Source organism: Sander lucioperca, chromosome 6 (genome assembly GCF_008315115.2).
Source record: "Sander lucioperca isolate FBNREF2018 chromosome 6, SLUC_FBN_1.2, whole genome shotgun sequence".
Classification (NCBI taxonomy): Eukaryota; Metazoa; Chordata; class Actinopteri; order Perciformes; family Percidae; genus Sander; species Sander lucioperca.
In genome coordinates this window covers 23,471,903-23,499,877 of record NC_050178.1, presented here as the reverse complement: position 1 = coordinate 23,499,877, position 27,975 = coordinate 23,471,903, and the positions used below count along the sequence as shown (strand labels likewise).

Below are 27,975 nucleotides of genomic sequence, written 5' to 3'. Positions count from 1 at the left end.
GTCTTTTTGGGAAACATTGATTGATATTTTTCACTGTTTTCTAGCATTTTGTAGACCAAACTACTAATAGTTAAATGGAGAGATTAATCAACAATGAAAATAATTGTTAGTTGCAGTCCTAAACATAAAATGGGTCTTTTTTGGTAATAACACTGTTGCACAACATAAGAAGGACATTCTATAAAAAGGAAAGATATGATGTGTGTCCAAGTATGAGGCAGATTGTATGCTAAGGGTCCAATCCACATGCACCAACAGTTGCCATGGAAATTCCTACTTCCTTCGAACTGTGACGGAGGATCGCAAAAAGACAGACAAAATGAATCCATAGGTGCATAAGGAACGCTGGAATCAGTGTGTATGAGTACAGGATAGCATCCTCAGGCTGTAAATGTTCCGAAAAAAGCTGAATGTGTAACCGTCATCAATCAAAACTGCACTTCCATCTCTCCAGACCCTCCCTCCAAAACGCCTGATTGTAGTGTGAATTTTATGGCAGTGAATATTAAAGCACCAGAGTGATGAGGAATGGCAATGACTGAGCTCCCACATAATTGTCCGTGCAGTGGGAGCACAAGATGGAGCAGGAGGCGGGAACGTGTCTGGCTGTCTCGGTCCAAATGCGGCGATATTGTAGGGGGTCAATCCTATGTCTTCTGAGGGTCTGGGGAAATGGGCCCGGGCGTGTTGGTCCCATCCAGACTGTGTACAGGGATCTGGAAATGAGGGGTGAGGACCGAGGGGAACTGGAACAGAGCAGAATCTGTTATTTTAGGACGCTTTAGACAAATAGACATATAGACAAATAGAGAGAAATGAAATGATACTAGATGCAGGGTTCAGACGCATTTTAACCAATACTTTTCCATGACTTTTTGGGCAATTTTCCATGACTATGTTATCCTGAAAAAGTCAGTCGACATGTATAATGTACATAATAATAAGAATAGAAATCTGTGTTAAAGTTTACCCTCAGAGGTTTAACAATTAAATGAATGATAATGTATGTGGTTCATAGTGGGAGTTGTAATATCGCGCCCCGAATATAACGCTGAGTTTAGGACGACGTGAAATACATTTATTAATCACGTATTATTATGCTGTGTTAAAAAAACAAATTCCATGACTTTTCCAAAACTTTCTGGGTCTTTTTATGTTTCCAAAACCTTTCCAGGCCTGGAATTTGCATTTTTCAAATTTCATAACTTTTCCAGGTTTTTTCAAAACGTATGAACCCTGTAGATGAGAGCAGAAAGGCGGTATATACTCTAACCCAGGGGTTCTCAAATGGGGGTACGTGTACCCCTAGGGGTATTCTGGAGGACTGCAGGGGTACGTGTCCCCCTAGGGGTACTCTGGAGGACTGCAGGGGGTACGTGTCCCCCTAGAGGTACTCTGGAGGACTGCAGGGGGTACGTGTCCCCCTAGGGGTACTCTGGAGGACTGCAGGGGTACGTGTCCCCCTAGGGGTACTCTGGAGGACTGCAGGGGTACGTGTCCCCCTAGAGGTACTCTGGAGGACTGCAGGGGGTACGTGTCCCCCTAGGGGTACTTTGGAGGACTGCAGGGGGTACGTGTCCCCCTAGAGGTACTCTGGAGGACTGCAGGGGGTACGTGTCCCCTTAGAGGTACTCTGGAGGACTGCAGGGGTACGTGTCCCCCTAGAGGTACTCTGGAGGACTGCAGGGGGTACGTGTCCCCCTAGGGGTACTCTGGAGGACTGCAGGGGTACGTGTCCCCCTAGAGGTACTCTGGAGGACTGCAGGGGTACGTGTCCCCCTAGAGGTACTCTGGAGGACTGCAGGGGGTACGTGTCCTCCTAGGGGTACTCTGGAGGACTGCAGGGGGTACGTGTCCCCCTAGAGGTACTTTGGAGGACTGCAGGGGGTACGTGTCCCCCTAGGGGTACTCTGGAGGACTGCAGGGGTACGTGTCCCCCTAGAGGTACTTTGGAGGACTGCAGGGGGTACGTGTCCCCCTAGGGGTACTCTGGAGGACTGCAGGGGGTACGTGTCCCCCTAGAGGTACTCTGGAGGACTGCAGGGGGTACGTGAGATATTTAACAAAATGTTTAATAGTTACAAGGCTGTTGTCCAGAACATTGTTCTTTGTGTCTCCTTCTTTGGATCTATTCTATCCTTCCTTCTACTGGCCCTCTACGTTTTAAGTTTCTCGCCTTTTTCGAAGTTATGTCATGTTTTTGAAGCTTTTGCTACTATTTTCGACCAATTCTTGCCTTCCTTACTTCCTTCTTTCTACCATCTTTTTCAAGGTTTTGTCTTTTTTACAGTTTTTTCTCCTTTTTTCATCATCATTTAAATGTTTTCCAGGTCCAAGGCTGTTGTTTAGTAAATCTATCGCTGACAGCGCTGTATTCTTCCTCTTTATAGAGATTTTTTTTCTACCAAAAATGATTAGCGCTGGTCTTGGCTTAAAGAAACAATTCAAAAGGGGTACATTACACACTGCTCTAACTCCTATTTTCCACTGGGCGTCTGCGCCGCGAACCCCACGAGCAATCGCGGCCATTCGAGCCAATGCTTGATATTCTACCACGCAGGGCGTCCCGGACGCGTGCGTGAAGCGGCTCTCTGCTCTGCTAAAGCTACGCGCCAGTGGCAGGTCTATTCACCACGGATGACGAGAGATTCATAATAGACAATAGGGCTGGGACGGTTACTGCATTACCGCGGTCACGTGACGCTCGTCACCGTCATCACCGCAAAAAAACATTGGCCTGCACGTGTGTGCACGTTGTGTCTAATGACATGGATTGTGTCTGATGACGTTGTGTCTTAACATGAAAAGATGGAGCAAATCCGACCTTTTGCGAGTTTGGGAGCGCAATGTTCCATGACATAATATCATTCCATTCGTGTTGACTATTAGGCCGATATGCGAGAGTACCTGTGTAATGTCTTGTATCGGAGAAATGTCTTTGCCTTTCCTACCGTGTTCTCAGCTGAGGTAGACACATTAACGGTCCAGCTGCAGTGTTTACCATTGCACCAGCAGCTAGCGGAGTTTCCTTCTGTTTATAGCTTTATCTCGATTAAACGGCACGGTTGAATTTCAGCCTGCATGCACGTTTCATAGCCTAAAACAGAGCGGCTTATATTAGTCAGTCCCTCCAGAAAAACGTAATTATGCAATTGCATAATTCAATGCATAATCAGCCAAAGTCTGCACATTTATGGGGTCGCATTCTTTCAAATACGCCGCACTTTCGCCGCATAAATTGTCGATTTCCGCGCAAAATATGCGGGGCTTGCATGATTTCATAATCCCCGCATTTTCGTTGCAAAAAAGTCACATATATCTTAGCAGAAAGTTGAAAAATGTTGCGTTCACACACAAGAGCAGCCGTTTTCCCCTGTTGCCATGGGAACGTTATGAAGTGACGTAATTACGCGACGTGAACATCATCGAAAAGCTGCAAACCCCGCGATGAAGCCATGATGAAACCGCAGTTTTTGTAAGTTCCCGCAATTTTCATCGCATAAAATTGCATAAATATCCCGCATATTCCATCACATTTTTTAAGAAAACGTGCCGCATAATCAAGGACTCGATTAACTCCATTCACTTTACCGGACAACAGATACAGCCACCGTGTCTTCAGAAGCTCTAGCTTGTTGATTTATTGCTCACTTTTAACCCACTTTACATCATCTTTGCAATCTCTTTTTCCTCTCTCTTTTCCCCACAGCGGCACTCTACTCTCCGTTACCGCTCGCTCTCTTTGCGCGACCACACGGGCACTGATGTCACTCCCTTAAGGCGCCCTGCCATTCTCGCTCTAACTTACGCTACTCTCGTAAGGGGGTTGCAGTATACCGCTATACCACGGGAATTTCTTGCTTTTCAACCGCGGTAAGAAAAACTCCATACCGTCCCAGCCCTAATAGACAATGCACATAAAGGCCAACGCCAGACAAGAGAAGACATGGAGTTTAATTACAGGAGTGCTTGGAGTGGAAGGTACTGTAGATACTAGCTTAATAAACATCTGATGTGATTCTGTAAAATTTTTAATTTTTAACCAGGTAGGCCGTTGAGAACAGGTTCTCATTTGCAACGGCGACCTGGCCGAGAAAAGCTTGGGCATGCAGGACAACATACGTTTTCACATTCAATACAATACAAGAATACAGAGTAGAGCCCTGCGCGGGACTGTTTTCTTCATCCCGCTCCCGCCCGCTCCTGGCGAATTTCTGAACATTACCGCCCACACCCGCAACGTGTGTGTTACACTCCCGCCCGCTCCCGCAATGTGTACGTCCACTCCCGCCCGCACCCGCAAAACTCTGAGAATTTATGCCCGCACAATAATAGAGATGCATTGATGTTATGTCTTCTCCCGTCCCGCATGAGAAAACACGTCATTTTATAGGTTAATAGGGAGAAGATGAAGGCAAAGAAGGCAGGTGCTTTGCTGTTAGACGGGGAGGAAGGAGCAGAAGGAGAGGGAGAGAGGGGGAGGAAGGAGCCGAAGGAGAGGGAGAGAGGGGGAGGAAGGAGCCGAGGATGAGGGAGAGAGGAGAGGGAGAGAGGGGGAGGAAGGAGCCGAGGATGAGGGAGAGAGGAGAGGGAGAGAGGGGGAGGAAGGAGCCGAGGATGACGGTGGACGGAGCCTTGGCTCGGAGCTCCCCCGTCCTGGGAGGCTCAGACACGCTGGTGTCTGCTCATAGATGGCCTATACAGTATATACTCAGTCAGTATATATGTATATATACTCAGTCAGTATATATGTATATATACTCAGTCAGTATATATGTATATCTGTGGTTTCTGCTGGCGTGGGGGGGTTCCAGGCTACATCCCGATCCCGCAGTGGTTTTTTTAGCCGCCCGCAGCAAAGTTAAAACCGCCCGCTCCCGCGAGATTTGCGTTGAGTCCCGCGGGACCCGGCGGGACCCAATCCCAATGCAGCCCTCTAATACAGAGTACAATAGGCCAGTCATTCCCAAACCGTGGTCCGCGGACCACTAGTGGTCCGTGAGGGTACTGCAGGTGGTCCACGGAAAAGCAAAATAAAATATAAAATTGTTTTTTAACCTTCATTTTACCAGGAAATTATCATAAAAATGAAGAATATGTACATTGATATAAAATTGTAATTAAATTCTCAAGTTATCGTGTGATTACTAAAATAGGCTAGTGGCGCTCAGCTGTGACGTTCAAGTCCAAACTCTGAAGATTAATAATCCCCTAAAATTTTGACTATATCCAAGTGTTGTTATTACGGTATAGATGTAATACTCCATTGCTATGGAAATAAGCCTGTTGTTCAGATGAACCTGATTATGCTCTTGGGCGCTTGAGTAAATAAATAAATGCAAATTAACGAGCCTGTTGTACTGATGAGATGACCAGTTATAGTTTTAGTGCTAGTAGGCATATTAATTAAGAGGTGCGGAGTAATTCAGGTAGGACTGTGTGTAGACATATTTTAATATGTGTATTATGAGGTGGTCCGTGATTACAAATAGTGGTCCACACACACAAAAAGTTTGAAAACCCCCTGCAATAGGCTACATAAAGTACAGGTTAAGTAGGCATTACAAAGCCGGCGCAAAGTGATGTGTATGTAAGTCGATGAATAAACAATAAAATCAAGTCGGCAGCAAGACGCTCCGCTTCTGAGACGCTCCTGGTGTGGTATGGCGCGTGGCGGAGGCCGGAAGAAAACTGCAGAGCAGCCAGAACGCAGCACAGACGCGCCTGGTGGAAAATCGGGGTAATGTACTAACTTGGAACAGGTGGGCTCCCTGGCGTCGTGTGGCTGGGCTGAGCGGAGCAACCGGACTGAGCGTGCTCCAGAAGTGGATGTTGGACAGCAGAGGACTAGGAGTCAGCAACAGAGGAGTCTGAGGACGAAGACAAAGACACACTCAGTGTTAGTGCATTGGAGCCCGACAGCATGGCAGATATTGCTCTGTTTTAAATTTTCACAAACATATTGTACCAGCATACGTGTAAAGGCGCAGACACACCGAGCCGATAATCGGCCATTATTTTATTTCTTTGTTCCAACTTCCAAGTGGCCGATAGTAGAGGTCGACCGATTTTTGGCATTTTTTAACATAATCGGCATCGGCCAATATCCCAGTATATATCAAGCCGATTAATAGGCAGGCGCATCTGCGGGCAGCCTAGTGTTAAAAACATGAATAGGCAACATTTTTTACAGCGCGCCCAGTCCAGTCCCTCCCCTCGTGAAGTCTTGCCGTGTGTCTCTCGCGCAGCCACTTCAGGCTCAGACGCTACCGTTAGCAGTAGCATGTTGCTGGTGTTCTTACCTTGGGATTAACTGTACTAATAAAACCGTACAAAACACCGTGGCCACACCGCTGTGGAAGCTCCCCGAATGTCATTTATCAGAGTCTGGTTGTTACCCCTGTCCGTGGCAGTCTCATCCACTCCTATAACGGAGCTAACCGCTAACGGAGCTAACCGCTAACGGAGTTAATTGTTGCTAACAGAGCCTTCAGTTCTCCGTGCCTGTATCCATTAACTGCATGTATGGACTTGAGCACGAATAAAACCTTTCATTTTATTAAATTGGCTGGACGAGTTTTAAAGAGTGACAGAAATGTGCTCAGATAAGATCCTAATGAGGTCAACGGGACATGTAACAGTAGGATCCCCAAAACACAGAGAAAACACACAAACAAATGAACAATGATCTAACAAACAAGGTGAACAAGAACTGACTTTAGAGAGCTCTAGTCTGATGTGATTCAACAGGAGTTAGGAGGAAATAGTGTTGAGATTAATAATAACGTCACTTTCTGTGAAGCAGATTTGTATTCTCAGAAGTTTAATAAATGCTGATAAGTGCACTAAACTTTATTTTTTTTATTTTAAAGTTTATTTGACAAAATTTTCTTCTTACCTGTTTCGTTTATTTAATATATTTTTCATACATTATTTATACAATATACAGTATGTTTTTACATTATACATTTTTTATTGAAGTATAGGCTACAAGTGTAGATTGGTGAAGTGTTCAATAAATGTTTTTGTTGAGAAATTCTGTGTATATTAGTGTTACATTTTATCTTTCAAATAGAGGTTTAAAAACAAGCACATATCGGCCAAAATAAATAGCCATCGGCTGACCCTGATTTCTAAAGATCGGCATCGGCATCGGCCAGAGAAAACCCATATCGGTCGACCTCTAGCCGATAGCCTCCGTTAGTCATGAATAAATGTTAAAGAATGTATAAATGTGGCCGGGTTAGCTCAGCTGGTAGAGCAGCCGCACATATATAGAGGTTTATTCCTTGACTCCGACCTAAGGCCCTTTGCTGCATGTCATTCCCCCTCTTTCTCCCCTTTCATGTCTTCATCTGTCCTGTGGAATTAAAGGCCTAAAATGCCCAAAAAATAATCTGTTCTGTAATCTGTGCTTCGGTGTGAAGCGCGTGTTGGCGCTATTCTCCGACATGCGCTCTAATCACTGCTGACAGACAGCCTTTTGCACAGTCGGGCTGTAACGGGTTCGGGCTTTTAAAAAGCTGTCAATCAAAATGTACTTCTGTCGGGCTCGGTCCTTTTCGGGCCGAACTTTTAAAGTGCCCATATTATGAAAAAATCACTTTTTCTGGGATTTGGGGAGTTATGTTGTGTCTCTGGTGCTTCCACACACATACAAACTTTGATAAACAACCATCCATGGTGTTTAGAGTGAGGTACGGTTTCTGAATGTGTCCTGCCTTCAGTCTCTGGGTGAGCTGGTCAAAATCAGCACGGCTTGTGACATCACAAGCCGAAACGAGCAGGCTTACCGCAACCATTAGCTCGTTGCATTAGCGTTAGGATGCTAACGCTAATGCTAACGCTAGCATGCTAACGCTAGCATGCTACCTCGTTCTCAATAGCAAAGCACTGCTACAACATACACAAGTTCACCATAATCTCCAAAAGAACTACTTCCATGTGCGCCCTCATTTAGAAGTCTCCCAGCTAATCCTGCCTTGTAACTGACCGAAGTTGTAGAAACAGCCTTTCTTTTACTGTCTATGGAGCTAGCTAGCTGACATGATCTACATCTGAGCTACTGCGCATGTGCAAGTGCAATCAGAGATAGTACAGAAGAAGAGAGAGCACTGCAGTACAACTAAAATATGGTGGTTTCTGAAAATTAAACCATGTAAACCTATTCTGGTACAACCTTAAAATACAATTATGAACCTGAAAATGAGCATAATATGGCTGCTTTAAGGCCCGATTACAGCTCTAATATGGACTAGTGCAATATACAAATCGCAGGGGGCCGCAATATTTGTTAAAGTCAAAATATGTGTCAAACCGTTCTGAATGAAGTATTGTGGTGCTGCACAGACGTCCCGGCCTCCAAATCCTCTTCTACAGACTAAAGAAAAAAATCTTCATGGCTGAGTCCTTTGCAGCGGCCCAGGTTTGAATCCGACCTGTGGCCCTTTGCTGCGTGTCATCCCCTCTCGCTCGCCCCCCTTTCCTGTATATCCACTGTCACTATTGAATAAAGGGGAAAGCCCCAAAGAATTATCTAAAAAAGCAGTTGTTTGGTACAGATCCTCACAAAGAAAAAAAAAAGAAAAAATCACACTATAACCATTTTCATTTTAATATTTTTCAATGAAAATGAGAATGAACAATCTGGCGAAAATCTTTTAAACTGACCTTTGTTGATCTGAAATGAAGACAGATTCAGCAACTGCACGGCCTATTTCTCTCTTCAAATGTTTTCAGAAACACTTTTTGGTGAACTATTTTAGTCCAATATGAGATCGTATTCTGAACGAGCCGCCATTATGCTCGGCTGTAAAAATCCGGGAGAAGCCAGACCCACGTGACGAGTTCATCCAATCAGCTGCCGGTTCTCATTTTTTGGGCGACAATACAGATTAGCGCCGTCTGCTGTTATGGAGACGTATTACGTCTCGCGCACGTGCAGAACGTACGCTCAAGTCGGCGTCTCTTCAGTGTGTTCTGAGGCACTTTTTGGACCTCGGGGAGCCGACTGATCAGTCCGACTGACTTTTCTGCCGACGGTCGGCCGTCAGGTTGGTGTGTCAGAGCCTTAAAGTCACTCACTGACAAACCAGAAAGAGGAACTAACTGGCAGTCATGTCATGATTAAACCTGACCTTCTGGGGAGGGACAGAATAAAAACATCATTGTCTGAACCAGTAAATCTAATAATAGATCTACACAGCAGCACACACAGTCATGTGGTCTGCAAACAGCATCACTGGGAACAATTAAACACTAGAAAAACAAGACCAATCTTGGTCTTGGTCTTGCTGCCACCTGTTGGTAAGTACCATTAAATGCTGGAGGTTCTCTGTGATGTCAATTCTGGGTTCTGTCTAGTTAGACAAATAATTGCAAGGCAAACACCTGGTAACTAAATACACAAAATATACAGACTACTTTCTATTCATATTGTTTGATATGTCTATAAAAGTTAGAGAAATTATCTAAACTGCAGTCTCACAACAGCAGCCAGAACTAAGCTTTGTACAACTTTCATGACAAAAAAAATCAACAACCTATCATCAATGGGATGTGCAAAAAAAAAATCGATTCACATTAGGGCTGTCAACGAATATTCTAAATTCGAATATATATTGGAATAGTTTTTAAAAAACGAATTTCGAAGGTGAAAATTAATATTGTATATATATATTGTAATTAAAAAATGTGGAAAAAAACGCTCGCGGTAGCAGAGGCTGTCTGGCTGTCTGCTTTGCGAGCGGGCGCGCTAACGCGCCAGAGGGTTCAGGGACAGGTCACAGGAGTCCCACTGTCTGGCACAGCCTCACTGCTGAAAGTTGACTTGTCTTGCATGGAAGATGGCAGAAAGTGCAGAGCCCAACTCGACCGCATCAGAGAAAGCGATTTTAACCCCCCAAAATCTAAAAAGCCACGTCTGGAAGTACTTTGGATTTTGGTCGGTAGGAGGTAAAATAGTTGAGCCGCGAGATAAAGTTGTATGCAAGAGATATGCATGAATAAAGGTTGAATGCACTGCTTCCACTGGTTAGATTATTTACCGTTTCATGTCAAGGAAAAGCTCCATGTTTACCACAGCACAGCTCGCTCGGAGCGTTCAACGTCGGATCTATATCGGCTACTGTGGAACTTCAACATGCGCAACCAGATGTTCGAATAGTTCGAATATTATGTGTTTTTTTAGAGGGAATATTCGTCATTTTTGAGCAATTTTGACAGCCCTAATTCACATTCACAATCGCCATTCGAGCTCTACTGATTCAAAATCAATTCATAGAATTGAAAAAATTGTTTTCAGAAATTCTCAATCACATGAGAAAAGTAACTACATTTACATACTGTGAATCGTTTTTGAATCGAGAATCGATTTTGAGCCTAGAAATTGATATTGAATCGTGACATTTTGTGAATCGTGCACCCCTACTATCATGTAAATGACTCGTCTGAATGTTTGAATTATAATTAACAACATGCCTACTCGGAAACGTCTTGATGGAAGGCTAATACAGAGCGTGAAATACAATGAATCATAAATTCAGCAGCTTATGGGGCATGACTTGACCTACGGCACACTGTCAAAGAGATCAGTGTCAAGGGACTCTGACTGGAGCAAATCATTTACAGAGAAACAGAGTTACCGATACCGGTATCCAATCATTTACCCAAATGTCTTTTCATTTACTTGACATTTGTATAAACTAGTGCAGTGCCCGTGCAAATTTTTCAGTTTTTGTGTGTGTTTTTAACAATTGTTGGTTTGGTGTGTTTTGAGTGTTCAGTCAGTGTCATAGACTATATATAAGAATGGACCAACAGATCCCCTTGCTCTGGACGGAGACCAGTGAAGGATATTAGAAGCACTTTTCCAGTGATGGCTGAGCGTTACTGAGCAGCCTCCAACTGAGCTTGAAGACGTAGATGTGACGTGAGCAACCTGTCTGAAAGTTGGAAGTCTTCTGGTAGCTGTGCCAAGAGAAATCTCAATCATTCCCAATCTAGCAGAGACGGAGAGCGTAGGTATATGTAAGGAGATAACATAGACACAGGCTAATTATTGATCACTAAAATGATAGTTAACATTAGTAATTAAACTTAAACAGCTAATGGAAGTCCAAACTGCCTGAGAGCTTCTCCTGTACTATACGGTAATTCCTCTACTATGAGACAGTAAGTCTCGTGGTTATGACCCAATCGTTAGCCTATTTTTATAAAAACGTCTGCTACGGAGCCATAACGTGAGCTACAAGGTAATGGAGCCTTTTATACATTGTCGTGTTTCTTTAGAAATAAACAATGGACAAATAAAGTCTTTAAACTCTTCAGATGTAAAGTTATTCGCTGTCAAAGTGACGTCAGAATGAATGGCAGTCAATGGGATGCTAACGGGAGGTGATCGCTTTGTAGCATTAAAATGGCGCCATAGGAGGTTCGCGGTCCGAGGAGAGGCTTACCCCCTTGGTCAGTGTGCAGTGTGAGAGGGGGAGTGGCCAGGAGCTAGAGCGGCAAAAGCCAATGTGTGCTTCTTTTACCGAAATATATTTGACCATACCTTTTCCGAACAACGTCAAACTTGGCACCACACTCACTCGTACCCGTAGCAAGACACCTGTCTAGTTTGAAATCCATGGGACTAACAGTCCGAGAGATATGCACATAACACACACACACACACACACACACACACACACACACACACACACATACACACACGTTTGTTTCACTATCTTTGTGGGGACCTCTCATTGACATAATTCTCATTGACATTCCCTAGCCCCTTACCCTAACCTTAACCATCACAACTAAATGCCTAACCTTAACCCTTACCCTCACCCTAACCATAACCTAATTCTAACCCTAATCCTAAAACCAAGTCTTAACCCTCAAACAGACCTTTAACCTTGTGGGGTCCAGCATTTTGGGCCCCACAAGGCTGTGCAGACCCCACAAGTATAATGTATTCCCTGGTTTTTGGACCCCACAAATATAGTAAAACGAGCACACACACATACACACACAGACAGACAGACGTTCCTGCAATTTATAAATAGATGTTGTCAATAAAATGTACTTCACTACCAAATGAGGATGAGTCCACGCTCTCACCTGTAGCATTGCTGGTGTGAGAGAGGCCGTAGGTAGAGAGGGGCTGCAGAGGTTCATGGGGGAGAAGTCAGAGGTGGTGACCAGCAGAGTGGGCGGGCTGATCTGCAGGATTTTCGGAGGCTTGCGTGTCTTTCCTGAGCACAGAGTGCTGACTGTGTTGCTGCTGCTCAGTGAGGATGAACTGGTTTCAGCGTCCACGAAACTGGTCTCATCTCCAGACAAACCCATGCCACTATCCACCTGGTGGACAAGAGACAGGTAACTATTTCTACATGCGTTTCATGACATTTATCCACCAATGTGGCAACATTTCTGCCGCCACAGTATCAGAAATAGATGTTGATTTAATCTGGAACATTTTGCATACATAATAATGGCACACTGGCAGCGTCACAGTCCGATATAACACATAATATATCAACACAGTTGTTACAACAGAATTGAAGTTTTTTAATCCCCACAACCTTTCTGTTTTGGTTTACTTTCACCGGTCTCATAGCATTGTTTTCAAAGAAAATGATCTAAAAGTTAGGGATCAACCAATGATTCTTTCAGGGTTAGTTGATACCAATTTTTAGTAATCATGGAGGCTGATAACCGTTAAATCTAACACAAAAAAAACCTTTTTAAAGTGCCCATATTATGAAAAAAATCACTTTTCTCACCAAACAATTATTTTTGTTAGGCCCAGAACTACTTCCATGTCCCTGTTCTGCAGGTATTCCACGCAAACTTGGAAGTGCGCCCTCGTTTAGAAGAAGTCTCCCGGCTAATCCTGCCTTGTACTACTGAAGTTGGAGAAACAGCTAGCTAGCTTATGTAGTCCTTACCTAGCTACTGAGCATGTGGTCTTACCTAGCTACTGAGCATGTGATCTTACCTAGCTACTGATCATGTGGTCTTACCTAGCTACTGAGCATGTGATCTTACCTAGCTACTGAGCATGTGATCTTACCTAGCTACTGAGCATGTGATCTTACCTAGCTACTGATCATGTGATCTTACCTAGCTACTGAGCATGTGCGACTGCCAACAAAGATGTTACAGCAGTGAGAGGTCTCACTCTGTAGCTAAAACAGAGACCTGAACACAGGGTGAAAAGAGGAGCTGCAGCAATGTGCAGTACAACTAAAATATGGTGTTTTTTGAAAATTAAACCATGTAAACCTGTTCTGGTACAACCTCAAAATACAATTATGAACCTGAAAATGAGCAGAATATGAGCACTTTAAAGTAAGAAGCTGATTGAGAACATGTGTTTTCAGGGCATTTAAAATGTAACTTTCCTATTACTTCCAAAATGATTTAACTAGCATTGTGTGAGATGTGTGTGTACATATACTAGCCTTCTCCTGTGCCTGATCGTCTGCGGGATCTGGTGCCTGAGCGTCTGCGGGCTGAGAAGATCCGGACTCGATGTCGCTGTCGATCACCAGCTCCTGGGACGAGTCAGGCATTTGGCTCGGGGTAGTCGAGGTCAGGTCTGGTAGGCTGAACGTCGGTTCTGATGGGCGGGTGTGTTCAAACGAGTAGACGGACTGGGACGGCAGGGAGGACTGTGTGCTGATGTCTTCGGACAAATGGTTGGACATCAGGGTCGGCTCCATGGCAACCTGAGCAGACGGTGCTGGCTTTGGAGGGGTGTTTCCAAACTTGATGACGGATGGCAAAGCAGGTGGCTGCTGTGGCTGAGGCAACTGCTCCTGGCTCTGTGCTGTGGCAGTGAGACCTCTCTTGTCAGCCAACTTCTCTGCTGGGTTCTCTATTTTGATGGACTTGAAGAGCTGCCGTCCATTTTGAAGCGAGTTGAGGGTAAAGGAGGTGTACAGGCCAGAGTGGATGTAGTCGTTACGGTTTGACTGCTTGGTGCTGGAGCCCAGAGCTGCTGTGATACTGCGGTCAGCAGACTCGCCCTCCTGGGTGCTGTCTCCCCTATTTAATAGGTGAGGGGTGCCCCCAGCACCCACATCCCTGCCCTCTGTTCGGGTAGCAACATCTCCTTTCAGGATGTCAGGATAGGACACAAAGCGATAGACAAACTTCTGACCATTCACCTTCTTTATGATGTTCTGTAAGACACAGAAAAGCAATTGCAGAACAAGATATGTTAGTGTACTGTATACACAAAAGTAAAAATGTACAACATTAGGGCTGTGCAATTAATCAAACTTTGACCGCGATTACGATTTTGGCTCCTAACGATCATAAAAAGAGAGTAATCGAGAAAAAAAGATAATTTTGCACATTACGTTTTGCAAGCAAACTCTTATTTTGTCTTGTGTTCTGAATGAAAAAAGAAAATTAAAATGGGAAAGGTTTTAAGGGAAATTTCCCAGTTTAACTGTTTCACAGATTTTTTTTAATTCAACAATTGCAACATCTTACCAAAAGTCAACAAGTCACCGTGTTAAATAATCATGATGTCAATATTGACCAGCCCCGAGCAGCCTTACACAACATTATTATCCAGGCAGAAAGCATCCAGTGAGAGCATAAACAAGTCTCTCCCTCACGCAGTCTCCCTCGCTCTAAAAGGCGCTGACGCCGATAACCGGCCGTCTGACAGCCTGGCGAGGTCGGTGATAGGGCTGAACGATACATCGAATTTTCATCGTCATCGCGATATGAACTAGCGCGATGAACACATTGCAACAGACAGCCTGACACGATGAATAAGGGAAAACAGTTTACACACTGAGACGACGCAAAGCGTAATACGTCTCCATAGCAGCAGGCGGCGCTGCTCTGTATTGTTTCCATTAACAGTCTGATTATTTCACAGAAAATGAAAACCGGCAGCTGATTGGACGAACGCGTCACGTGGTTCTTTATTTCTAATATGGGAAGAAGTTCCACTCTCTCGTTACTTCCGGCTTCTGAACTGGTTGCAGTTCCACCAGAGTTCCATATAGGGGGCGCTCACAGGCCAGTGCAGAATGAATGGGACTCTATGGAGCTATACCCCTCAAAATCCACTTTTCTCAGGATATAATTTTTTGTCTAGTAATTTGAATGTTGCATTTGAAAGGGGAGGCTAAGAAAATACACACTGCTGGGTGTTAGATTTTTTTAAAGTGGCTTTTTTGTTTTAAAAAGCCTTTTAAAATGTCAATGACGTCATACACATATACGGCCAGAGATTCTGCTTTACGGCGAGCTCTGAGTCGCTTCCTTTGTTCTCTCAAGGCATCGACAACACAGCTGACAGGTTAGACTCTCCCTGTTAATACACAGCTGACAGGTTAGACTCTCCCTGTTAATACTACACAGCTGACAGGTCAGGCTCTCCCTGTTAATACTACACAGCTGACAGGTTAGACTCTCCCTGTTAATACTACACAGCTGACAGGTCAGGCTCTCCCTGTTAATACTACACAGCTGACAGGTCAGGCTCTCCCTGTTAATACTACACAGCTGACAGGTCAGGCTCTCCCTGTTAATACTACACAGCTGACAGGTTAGACTCTCCCTGTTAATACACAGCTGACAGGTTAGACTCTCCCTGTTAATACTACACAGCTGACAGGTCAGGCTCTCCCTGTTAATACTACACAGCTGACAGGTCAGGCTCTCCCTGTTAATACACAGCTGACAGGTTAGACTCTCCCTGTTAATACACAGCTGACAGGTTAGACTCTCCCTGTCAATACACGTGCTAGAAAGAGGTTTGCTAATGTTTTAAAGACCACGCCGAAATATTCACTCTGGCATTCTGGTTCTGCTTCGGATGCCGTCAAACGGGATCTCCGATCGTAATCAGTCCTTCACTGACCAATCAGCATTCATTAGCAGAATGCTAGCGTGTTATGGGCAACAACGACTCAACCTGTAACAAATCGAAAGGGCGTAAGTACTCGTTCATTCAACTTTCGACCTATAATCCATGTTGAACTTTCAAAAACTACAATCAAATCTGAGATTTCTCAACGACAATCAGGCGAAAGAGACAAATTTAGCCGTCTAGCTCCATAGAGTCCCATTCATTTTGCACTGGACCGTGATCACCCCCAGTGGAACTCTGGTGGAACTGCAACCAAAGTAGGTACAATGGGGCTGAATAGGGAGTGGAACGGCTTTCCGTAGACCGGCTTTGGAAATACACAGCCAGACTGTCATGGCGGCTCGTTCAGAATATGATCTCATATTGGACTAAAATAGTTCACCAAAACGTGTTTCTGAAAACATTTTAAGAGAGAAATAGGCCGTGCAGTTGCTGAATCTGTCTTCATTTCAGATCAACAAAGGTCAGTTTAAAAGATTTTCATCGAACGTTAATTTCTTATAGTTATAATGCCTCATTTATGTGTAATTTGTTCAATAAAAGCATGTCAAAAATTATCTATTTGATTTCTTTATTCAGTGGGAATAGGCTATTCAATGTTTAGGTTCGCAGAACCCATTAAAGCACTAAGACGTGGGAACAGTATAGCTAACATTCACATTTGAATATTTATCACAAGTCATATCGTCTTCGCAATATTAAACAATGTTATCGCACATCGCAGCTTTTCCTCATATCGTGCAGCCCTAGTCGGTGACTCGAGTCTGGTCGGTGTGTTCCGTGCCGTCGTCCGTCCGAGGGGCCGTCGTCCTTCATTTTGGCCGATTTGACATGTATAACCTGCGGGGCGGGGACTGCCGGCAGTCAGACTCAAATGACCCATCTGATTGGTGGAGAGCTAACCAGGAAACGGGGAGCGGGATGAGCGTGACTAGAGTCTCTCAAAATCTGATGAAAATCTTTTAAACTGACCTTTGTTGATCTGAAATGAAGACAGATTCAGCAACTGCACGGCCTATTTCTCTCTTAAAATGTTTTCAGAAACACGTTTCGGTGAACTATTTTAGTACAATATGAGATCGTATTCTGAACGAGACGCCATGACAGTCTGGCTTTGAATTTCTGGAGAAACCAGACCCACGTGACGCGTTCGTCCAATCAGCTGCCGGTTTTCATTTTTGGGCGACAATACAGATTAGCTCTGCCTGCTGTTATGGAGACGTATTACGTCTCGTCTCTTCGGTGTGTTCTGAGGAACTTTTTAGACCAACTCGAGGAGACTGATCAGTAGGGCTGTCCTCGACTACAGAAATTCTTAGTCGACTAACACTTATATGATTTTGTCGATTAATCGATTAGTTGATGTAATCGACAGAGCTGTGCTCTTTGAGAGGTGGTTAAGACTAGAAAAGCACAATATAAATGTAGTTAATGAACCATCTGTAAAACTGAGTTTCTCCACAATTAATCCTGCAAAAACACCACTTTAAATCTTGTGCTTACCAGAAATGTGCTCATAAGTTTCTTGGAAATGAGTAATTAAGCATGAATAAGCATAAAAAATTACTCATCAACTAAAGAAATCTTAGTCGACTAAGACCAAAACGACCGATTAGTCGACTAATCGACTAAGAGGTGGCAGCCCTACTGATCAGTCAAACTGGCTTTACAGCCGACGGTCGGCCGTCTGGTTGGTGTGTCTGCAGCTTAAGAGGCACTAGGGGTAAAAAATAGCAGAGTGAGACTACAAAAAAGCCTTGTACGTGGGACAGCTCTGTCCTTCCTGTCTGTACCAAACTAGCAGCCACTAATGCTGCAGCCACACATACCACACCAGCCCTGCCCAGACGCCCACAGGGATGAGGCGGAGCTTCTGCCAACCCACAAGCAGGGTGGGAGACAGACAGCACTCTCCCTCACTTCCGGATGTCACTGAGCAGTGGACTTTAACCATTCTGAGACGCAATTAACTTGTGTTTTGCTAGTTGTTTGTGTACTCTTGGGTGCAGCTGTCTGAAGCAGAAACACCTTGTGTGGTTATGCGACTTAGGCATCACGTAGGCTTAAATTATGTCGTTGGAAACCAGGAGTGGGGCACAACTATGAGTGTGCTCAAGCCTCAAAGCACCATCACAGCTGTACATATGTGCCAAGTTCATTTATAGCAAAAACAGATCTTCAAATAAATAGCTCAAAAAGGAGAGCAGGAGCATTTTCATTGATGCTAAACAAAAGAGAATTTTCAGGAAATTCTAAAATCATATGGATCACATATAGGGTGATAAAGCACACACTCCTTATTTCACCTGTGCCATTGACATATACATTTACACATTCATCACTGAATCAGTATTTTGCTTGAAGTTTACCTCAAAGAACCTGAAAATTCATCTTTATCTAAAAAAAAAAAAAAAAATCAGACCAATTTACTGTTTCTCACATTTAGGGCCATGTCTTGCACCCGGCGCAGCACAAAGCCCGACGCAAGTCTCTTAGCTACTTTTAAGACGTTCAGCGCCCACCTCGTTTAAATAACAAATGCACCTGCACCCATCTGTGGCCCATGGGCGTGCTGGTCTTACAGGGAGGTGTGTTCAGGTGCATTCTGGGCATGCTGGTCTTACAGGGAGGTGTGTTCAGGTGCATTCTGGACGTATTGCTATCTTGAGGAAGCGGGAAGTGATCGCACCATTGACCAACAAAAACCTGGTCTAAAGTCAATAACGCAGCATTTCATTGTTATTTTAACAGAGCATTAGTAAAATGCTCCTAGGCTCGTGCACAGGGAGATGGGAGATGATCTCTGATTGGTTGATTGCATGTTACGCCCAAAACCACCTATGAATTAATGAAGACACTAAGTACAACCCTTTTGAACCATGCGCCCGGCACATGGACCCTTTTTTCCGCCGTCAAACTAGCAAAAGTGGATTAAGACACGCCCTAAACGGACCTGCGCCAGACGCTTCACGCCATGCGCTTACATCGTTAAAATAAGGCCCATTGTGAGTGTTTCCCCTATAATTGCACTGCCCTGGCAGGCTGCCATGTCAACAGGAACCCCTGCCTGGCCAGAAAAATCTTTTTTTAATGCCAAAAATAACAGCAAATAACCATTGCTTTTCCCCTATATTCATACTGCAGCGGTGCAATGCCTTGAGTCTATGAACGAGGCAACTGTCTGTGTCTCACATCGTTTCACTGTTGTCACAATATCAAAACACGCTCCAGACTAAAATGTTAACATATTGGATACTTTGTCTGCCAGTCTAAGAGGGCCGACAATGCTTATTGATGGATCAGAGAGCGTTGGCAAGTGTCAGAGAGGGGGTTATCTGTGGGAATGACAAGACTCGGAGATGTGAGAAAACCAAAATGCATGGTTTGCAGGCTGATGGTTGACCCAATATTGGTTTTGTGGTGATAGCATGGATATTGTGTTGTGTAAAACTTAAAGGGCCAGTGTGTAGGATTTAGTGGCATCTAGCGGTGAGGGTGCAGATCGAAAAAACTGAAAACTGAATACCCCTTCCCTCACCCCTCCCTCTGCACGCATGTATTAGAAGACTCTCTCTTGAGCCAGTGTTTGGTTTGTCCCTTCTGGGCTACTGTAGAAACACGGCAGCGCTCCCTATGTAGTAGGGGTGGCACGGTTCACAAAATCCACGGTTTGGTTCGTATCACGGTTTTAGGGTCACGTTTTCGGTTCTGTACGGTTCTTGTTATTTTTTCTTTTAATCTTTAACACTCCAGAAATACACGTCAGCATATGATATATAGCTAAAATTAGCATATTGAATGCATGTTGCACAATACATGCACACAGTGGCAGTTCTATCTAGTGTTTGATTTCCGCTGTCATCATAGGTAACATGAAATCCAAAATGTTCCCACACACCAGACTATATACGACGCTGGAGCATCCTCCAACTCCGGGCAGCCTTCCTCACCTCTCCACCTGACATCTCTACAGTCTTCCTCATCTCTCCCACCTGACATCTCTACAGTCTTCCTCATCTCTCCACCTGACATCTCTACATCCTTCCTCATCTCTCCCACCTGACATCTCTACATCCTTCCTCATCTCTCCCACCTGACATCTCTACATCCTTCCTCATCTCTCCCACCTGACATCTCTACATCCTTCCTCATCTCTCCCACCTGACATCTCTACAGCCTTCCTCATCTCTCCCACCTGACATCTCTACAGCCTTCCTCATCTCTCCACCTGACATCTCTACAGCCTTCCTCATCTCACCCACCTGACATCTCTACAGTCTTCCTCATCTCTCCACCTGACATCTCTACATCATTCCTCATCTCTCCCACCTGACATCTCTACATCCTTCCTCATCTCTCCCACCTGACATCTCTACATCCTTCCTCATCTCTCCCACCTGACATCTCTACAGTCTTCCTCATCTCTCCCACCTGACATCTCTACATCCTTCCTCATCTCTCCCACCTGACATCTCTACAGTCTTCCTCATCTCTCCACCTGACATCTCTACAGCCTTCCTCATCTCTCCCACCTGACATCTCTACATCCTTCCTCATCTCTCCCACCTGACATCTCTACAGTCTTCCTCATCTCTCCACCTGACATCTCTACAGTCTTCCTCATCTCTCCCACCTGACATCTCTACAACCTTCCTCATCTCTCCCACCTGACATCTCTACAGTCTTCCTCATCTCTCCCACCTGACATCTCTACAGTCTTCCTCATCTCTCCCACCTGACATCTCTACAGTCTTCCTCATCTCTCCCACCTGACATCTCTACAGCCTTCCTCATCTCTCTACCTGACATCTCTACAGCCTTCCTCATCTCTCCCACCTGACATCTCTACAGTCTTCCTCATCTCTCTACCTGACATCTCTACGGCCTTCCTCATCTCTCTACCTGACATCTCTACAGCCTTCCTCATTTCTCCCACCTGACATCTCTACAGCCTTCCTCATCTCTCCACCTGACATCTCTACAGCCTTCCTCATCTCTCCCACCTGACAGCTCTACAACCTTCCTCATCTCGCCACCTGACATCTCTACAGCCTTCCTCATCTCTCCCACCTGACATCTCTACAGTCTTCCTCATCTCTCCACCTGACATCTCTACAGTCTTCCTCATCTCTCCACCTGACATCTCTACAACCTTCCTCATCTCTCCCACCTGACATCTCTACAGTCTTCCTCATCTCTCCCACCTGACATCTCTACAGCCTTCCTCATCTCTCCACCTGACATCTCTACAGTCTTCAACATCTCTCCACCCGACATCTCTACAGCCTTCCTCATCTCTCTACCTGACATTTCTACAGCCTTCCTCATCTCTCCACCCGACATCTCTACAGCCTTCCTCATCTCTCCACCTGACATCTCTACAGTCTTCCTCATCTCTCCACCTGACATCTCTACAGCCTTCCTCATCTCTCCCACCTGACATCTCTACAGTCTTCCTCATCTCTCCACCTGACATCTCTACAGCCTTCCTCATCTCTCTCACCTGACATCTCTACAGCCTTCCTCATCTCTCCACCTGACATCTCTACAGTCTTCCTCATCTCTCCCACCTGACATCTCTACAGTCTTCCTCATCTCTCTACCTGACATCTCTACAGCTTATCCTCATCTCTCTCCACCTGACATTTTCTACACGTTTCGGTGAACTATTTTAGTACAATATGAGATCGTATTCAGAACGAGATGCCATTAGAATCTGTTTTGAAATTCGGGAGCAGCAAGAACCACGTGACGCGTTCGTCCAATCAGCTGCCATGTGTTGCGTTCGTCACGCTTATCCCGCTCTAATATATATATATTAGGGCTGTCAGCGTTAACCGTGATGCGATTAAGGGCCACCGCGATGCGATTAATTTTTTTTTAATCACAGAAATTCTGAGAAATTAAAAGAAAATTGTTTGACAGCCCTATTTAGGAGTTACTAAACACTATATTGACTCTAGTAAGGATAGGGATTTGTAGTTTTTTAGTTAGGTACTTGGAGGAATTGTGCAATAATGACAGATTCACACATTTTACTTTTGTTTACAGTAAAAAAATAATTACAAATCTTAAAATCAAGTTCATAAAGTAACTTTCTTTGCATTCATTTGATTCCCAATCAAGATCCACTGGTAAAAATTGCTTTTGATTGTTAATATGGACTTAAAAACTGTTCTGAAATGCAAAACAACAGAATTTTAATCATGTGATAAAATATGCGATTAATTGCGATTAACTATAGACCTTCAGCGATTAATCACGATTAAAAAAATGTAATTGTTTGACAGCCCTATATATATATATATATATATATATATATATATATATATATATATATATATATATATATATATATATTAATTTATGCCAATAGATCCCCCTAAATCCTACACACTGGTCCTTTTAACACCAAAAGACTGAGCTTAGGCATAAAATACAGGCTTTCAATCCCCGAATCAAACTGCTGCGTATTTTATTATTATTTAGTTGTTAAAAAATATAAACACAAAGAAAAAATGATAAGCAATGTTGCTCCTCAGCAACATATAAGCAACTCAAATAATATTGTTCATGTTGAACAGGGGTAGGAAGAAGCTGAGAACATTTCTGGTCCAACATTAGTCATAGATATCCTACAGGAGAGAAGATTTGATGTGTTTACCTTGTCGTAGTAGTATCGGAGAGCCCTGCTGAGTTTGTCATAGTTCATGTTGGGCTTGTTCTTGCGGGCTCCCCACAGCCGGGCCACCTCCTCTGCCTGCAGTAGTTTAAACTCCCCTTCCTCATTGGTCCAGCAGATCAGCTGCCCGTTACTGGAATCCAATAGGAGCTGGAGAAGGAACTGCCACAGGGTGACAGAGTTGTCCATGTCTCTCACTGGAAAACAACAGAAGTTAGAGAGGAGAAAGTCATCCGCCTGAGTTCTATAAACTTATTAATTATTAACTAGAGGTGCACCGATTACAACTTTCTAGGCCGATTCCGATTTGTGATTTTCTTTGAGTTAGGCCAGCCGATTCCGATTTCATTTTTTCGAACCACTTTACAGCACACACAAATATTAAATTTACATGTGTTGAACAGATAATGGTTCTATATAGAACAGAACTATATAAATTACTCCTGGTGTGGGACATTCACACACATCTAAAGAGCAATGTTAGAACCATTTCCTTCTTTTCACATCAATATCAACTAAAGAAATGTGATTTAGGTTTTTGGTGTCGTCCCTCCACGCCCTACTTTCTCCTTGCAGGTGTTGCATATTGCAAACTTGTTATCTTCTGCACACACGCTGAAGAATTCCCAAACAGCTGACATGTTGCAGGTTAATTCACCAGGTTACTACATGTGGAGAATAGCGGCGACACGAGCTTCACACCGCGAGTGGGTACGCGCGACACATGGCGGAAAAGTTGAAAGGAAAAAGAGAGCCTGCTGTGGCGTCCGTGCTGTGGCGTCCGTGTGTGCGTGCGTCCGTGAGAACTGTAACTGGTATAACTTATGTTGTCAGTTAATTGGAGCGTTGACCGGCATGAAATCACCATATATCAGACTGACCTGCCGGTCGCCGGTCATGGCCGAGCACGTGAAAACCGGCCAATTCCGGTCACCGGCCGCTCTATCGGTGCATCTCTAATATATAACCATTGGGAACACTACTGTAGGTCAGTTTAGTAAATTGCATATTATATATATATGTATAAAATGTATATTTTAACTTTATGAGCACAAAATCTGATCCCATTGTTTCAAAATGGGAAAAGGTAGTGATTGAAAGTGAATATTCTTCTAGTATTTCCATACATGTAGCCGTGCAAAATACGATTTTTTCAAAAGGTATCCAGTGGTGGAGGACTTGTTGGACACAGCGTCCCTCTTTCATTCCTTCAACCAGCTTCTTGAAAAGGTCGGCGTAGTGGTGACGTAGTTTGCGCATATCCAAATACCAATGAATCAAATTCCGAATATTGTCATATTCAGAATAATAGTGGAATATTACTGTGTATGTAAACAATGAGTGTGAACCCAAACATGGGGACAGGGCAGGTATAACTGTATATAGTGGGGGTGGATATTCTAGAAACACTACATAACTATTAAGTGTCTCATAGAGAGCAGGGCCCCTCTTTGCGTCCGTGCTCCTTGGCCTACCGTCTCTCTGCATCCTGACAGTGTGCAGTTGTTTGAGAGATGAAAGAGGAGGAAACCTACTTCCCATGAAGGCAGCTAAAACAAATTTGGTGCATGTTATTTTAAAAGTTACATGCACAAGTCCATGAAGCAGAAAAAAGTATTTAGAGCCCTGACTGATAATAAACAAGTGAATTACAGTGGCTTGCATAAGTTTATGAACCCATGCTAAAGTTGACTAAAAAGAGGAAAAATCCAACCTTTAAGGACACAAAATACAGGGAGCATAAGTCAGTACACCCCTATGTTAAATTCCCATAGAGGCAGGCAGACTTTTATTTTGAAAGGCCAGTTATTTCATGGATCCAGGATACTATGTATCCTGATAAAGTTCCCTTGGTCCCCACATCATCACATACCCTTCACCATACCCCCACATCATCACATACCCTTCACCATACCCCCACATCATCACATACCCTTCACCATACCCCCACATCATCACATACCCTTCACCATACCCCCACATCATCACATACCCTTCACCATACCTAGAGATTGGCATGGGGTACTTTCCATAAAATCATCTCTCAATCAGTGTTTCCCGCAGCACTTTCCAGTTTAGGCGGCCCGCCTTAACAACACGCGCCTGCCACCTTAATTAAGTCTTCCAAAAAAAAATGTAATATCCGCCGTGTTACTCTGTCCTGTTTGAGTGGCTGTAATGTACAAGTCGCATCAACACAGTCACAGGAAAACAAGGTAACGGCGAGTTGTAAAGATACCACCAATCACAACGGAAAGAGCATTTGCTGGCGTGAGTGTAACTGTCATTTATTCACATTTAAAGGGACAAATCGCCATTTCACCATCGCGTCGTAGTTTGTCAACAAATGTGCAGCAGCTGGGGCATGCCGGGCAGAGACGGGGTGATGGACTTACCGGAGCGTTGGCATACGGCAGGCAGAGAACATTTCTCATGTTTCTCTGTCCTGTTCTTCACATCAGTGAGGCTTTCTTCTCTTGTTTCAACGAAGTGAATACATGACGAAGTGACTGGAACTATCCATTATGCCCCCTGTATTTTAAGGAACATTTATATTATTTTGATTCCTCTTTTTAGTCAACTTTAGCATGGAAGTGTAAACTTATGCAAACCACTGTACACAGTAACAATCGGCCTGCCATGACGGCGGGTAGCCAAGGAGAACGGAGTGATTCATTCAGTTGTTTTCTGCCACAGTGTTCTTTAACATTACAACAAAGTTGTAAAAAAATTAAGCAAAATAGTGGGGTGAAGAGGCCGTAAAAGGTAGGTTAACAAGTTCAAGAATGATGCTCGTGCATTTGATGTATTTCACCTTTATGGAGGCCAAAAAAAAAATATTGGCTGATAAAAATAGAGCTGGGCGATATGGAGAAAATCAGATATCACAATATTCCTCACCAAATACCCCGATGTCGATATTGTGATGATATTGTAGGCTTGACAATTTTTGCTTTAACAAAATGTTTTCACAATTAGATTTTAGATAAATAACCATCAATAATGTGGATATAATGACAAAGTGGGTAAAGGCAAATAATAAAACAGTTATAACAGTCTGTGGTAAGTGAAGAAATTCACATTAATTTACTGTAATGCAGCCTTTAAAACCAGAAAAAGACAACCCTTATGCCATATCCCAATGTTATGATTTTCAAAATCTAAGACGATATCTAGTCTCATATCTCGATATCGATATAATATTGATATATTGCCCAGCCCTAGATAAAAAGCATGGCCAAAAAAAGTTAACTTCAGACCCTGCTGACGAGCTATCTTTTGTTCCGGTCCAGTCATTGTACACATTTGAGATCAAAAAGCCCAGCAACTCCATTCGTCGTGGTGATTTAAAAACCGGCCCTTCTGTCATCCACAACATACTCGTACTCAAAGTCTATAAGATCCGGCTTAGAGCACATTCTCGAATAATCCGTTCACATGCGATGCAAGCGTGGAAATGGAGCTGGACACACAAGTTTATGCAGTGACTCTCACAGATATCATGGAGGGAATCAGCAAGGGGAGGATTTCTATTTTTCTGGTGCTTAACGTCTTCATTTTTAATCTCCCCTTGCAGGTTTTGTATACAATATTCCTGCGAAATGCATCCCAACTAGGGCTGCACGACATGAGGAAAATATGCACTATGCAATAAGGTTGTTGCATAATTGAACATTAATTATAAAATGCAGACCTAAAAAAAAACATGATATATTGTGCTGCACTAATCCCAACTACTGCGGGTTTCTCATTCTGCTTAGGAGAGCCCCACAAAAAGTGATGTCACTAGTTGGCACACGTTGCTATGTGACATTAATCCTAAAAATGACTGGTATGTGTTGCTGGGTTTTCATGTGATTTGATATTTTTGCTATTTTGTCCACTCCATGTTACAGGCTGAATGTGACCTGTGGTCTGTGTGTGTGTGTGTGTGTGTGTGGGGGGGTTGTGTGTGTGGGGTGTGTGTGTGTGCGTGTGTATGTGTCTGTCGGTCTGTGTGTGTGCGTGTGTGTATGTGTGTGTGTGTGTGTGTGTGTGTGTGTGTGTGTGTGTGTGTCTGTGTGGGGATGTGTGTGTGTGTGTCTGTCTGTCTGTCTGTCTGTCTGTCTGTCTGTGTGTGTGTGTGTGTGTGTGTGTGTGTGTGTGTGTGTGTGTGTGTGTGTCTTGGTCTGTGTGTGTGTGTGTCTGTGTGTGTGTGTGTGTGTGTGTGTGTGTGTGTGTGTGTGTGTGTGTGTGTGTGTGTCTGTGTGGGGATGTGTGTGTGTGTGTGTCTGTCTGTCTGTCTGTCTGTCTGTCTGTCTGTGTGTGTGTGTGTGTGTGTGTGTGTGTGTGTGTGTCTGTGTGTCTGTGTGTCTGTGTGGGGATCTGTCTGTCTGTCTGTGTGTGTGTGTGTGTGTGTGTGTGTGTGTGTGTGTGTGTGTGTGTGTGTGTGTGTGTGTGTGTGTGTGTGTGTAAGCTTCTTATGGAGACGAGTAAATCTGCCCTGACTCACCCAGACCTGCTGGGTTGGAGACACACACACACACACACACACACACACACACACAGACAGACCAAGACACACACACACACACACACACACACACACACACACACTCCCCCCCACACACAATCTGTTCCAAACTGTCATATTAAAACCAGTGAAATAGGATAAATAGGACAGCGTCAAAACTGCTGCCAAGGAAAAAGATTACAATGCACGTTATGTAACGCCTGCCATTACCTACGGAGCCCGGAGATAACGACAGCTAGGTCGAATCAGTCATATAACATTATGCACGCCCGGACTGGGTTGCCTGGGCACCCACACAGTGCAAAATAATAGACCACTTGTTGATGAATAACGTCAACACAGACTCCCACATGCTTTCCGACCGTCTAAAGTCGCAGCGTTGAGCTCAAATGCTACTGTCGAGTTTAGCATGCGTGTAAACGATAATAGGAGACAAACAAATGAATGCATATTACGTTAGTTTGCTGTAACGTCAACTGTAAGTTAGCTAGCTTCACATTTAGCTTGTCTGCTAACATTATCGTTACCTCGCTCGTACAGTCCGCTGAATGTCCGGGTCGTCGAGCCACGTCGAAATATTCCCAAAACATTGTTGGAAAGCTCTCTATTGTGCCATAGCTCAGGAAACAAGTTTCAAACGGAGTGACTAGGAAATACCTGAACAGAAAATACATTAATCTACATTTGGCTTGAACTGACGGTGTAGCTATCCTTTGAACAGGAAATATGTTGCATTCAATGTTCCTCGTAAACCGCAAACCCCGAGATCTGTCGCGACCGTAGACTGTATAAAACAGGTACAAAAAAGGGTTTTTGTGTACTAGTATATGGGTACCCGGTACTAGCTGTTGTTTTTTATGTAGAATGTATGCAGCAAATACTTTCTTTGAG

At 44.0% G+C, this 27,975-nt stretch overlaps 1 protein-coding gene across 1 annotated transcript; it reads right to left on the bottom strand.

Annotated features, from left to right (window-relative positions):
• elk4 (ETS transcription factor ELK4) lies at nt 1–27,712 on the bottom strand. Its single transcript, XM_031304936.2, has 6 exons — nt 27,612–27,712; nt 22,554–22,768; nt 13,455–14,177; nt 12,109–12,348; nt 5,754–5,870; nt 1–746 (listed from the first exon to the last, which is right to left on the bottom strand). Exons 2-6 carry the CDS (start codon nt 22,758–22,760, stop codon nt 648–650), a joined length of 1,386 nt encoding a protein of 461 aa, XP_031160796.1. The 5' UTR covers nt 22,761–22,768; nt 27,612–27,712; the 3' UTR covers nt 1–647.
• Nucleotides 27,713–27,975: the final 263 nt, after the last annotated feature.

Bases quoted from the DNA above. Each gene is read 5' to 3' on its own strand.
- elk4 (XM_031304936.2), bottom strand. From the start codon at position 22,760: ATGGACAACTCTGTCACCCTGTGGCAGTTCCTTCTCCAGCTCCTATTG. The intron at 14,178-22,553 runs GTAAACACATCA...TGTGTCTTACAG, and splicing joins TCCGATACTACTACGACAAG to AACATCATAAAGAAGGTGAA. The intron at 12,349-13,454 runs GCTAGTATATGT...CTTGTCCACCAG, and splicing joins ACGATCAGGCACAGGAGAAG to GTGGATAGTGGCATGGGTTT.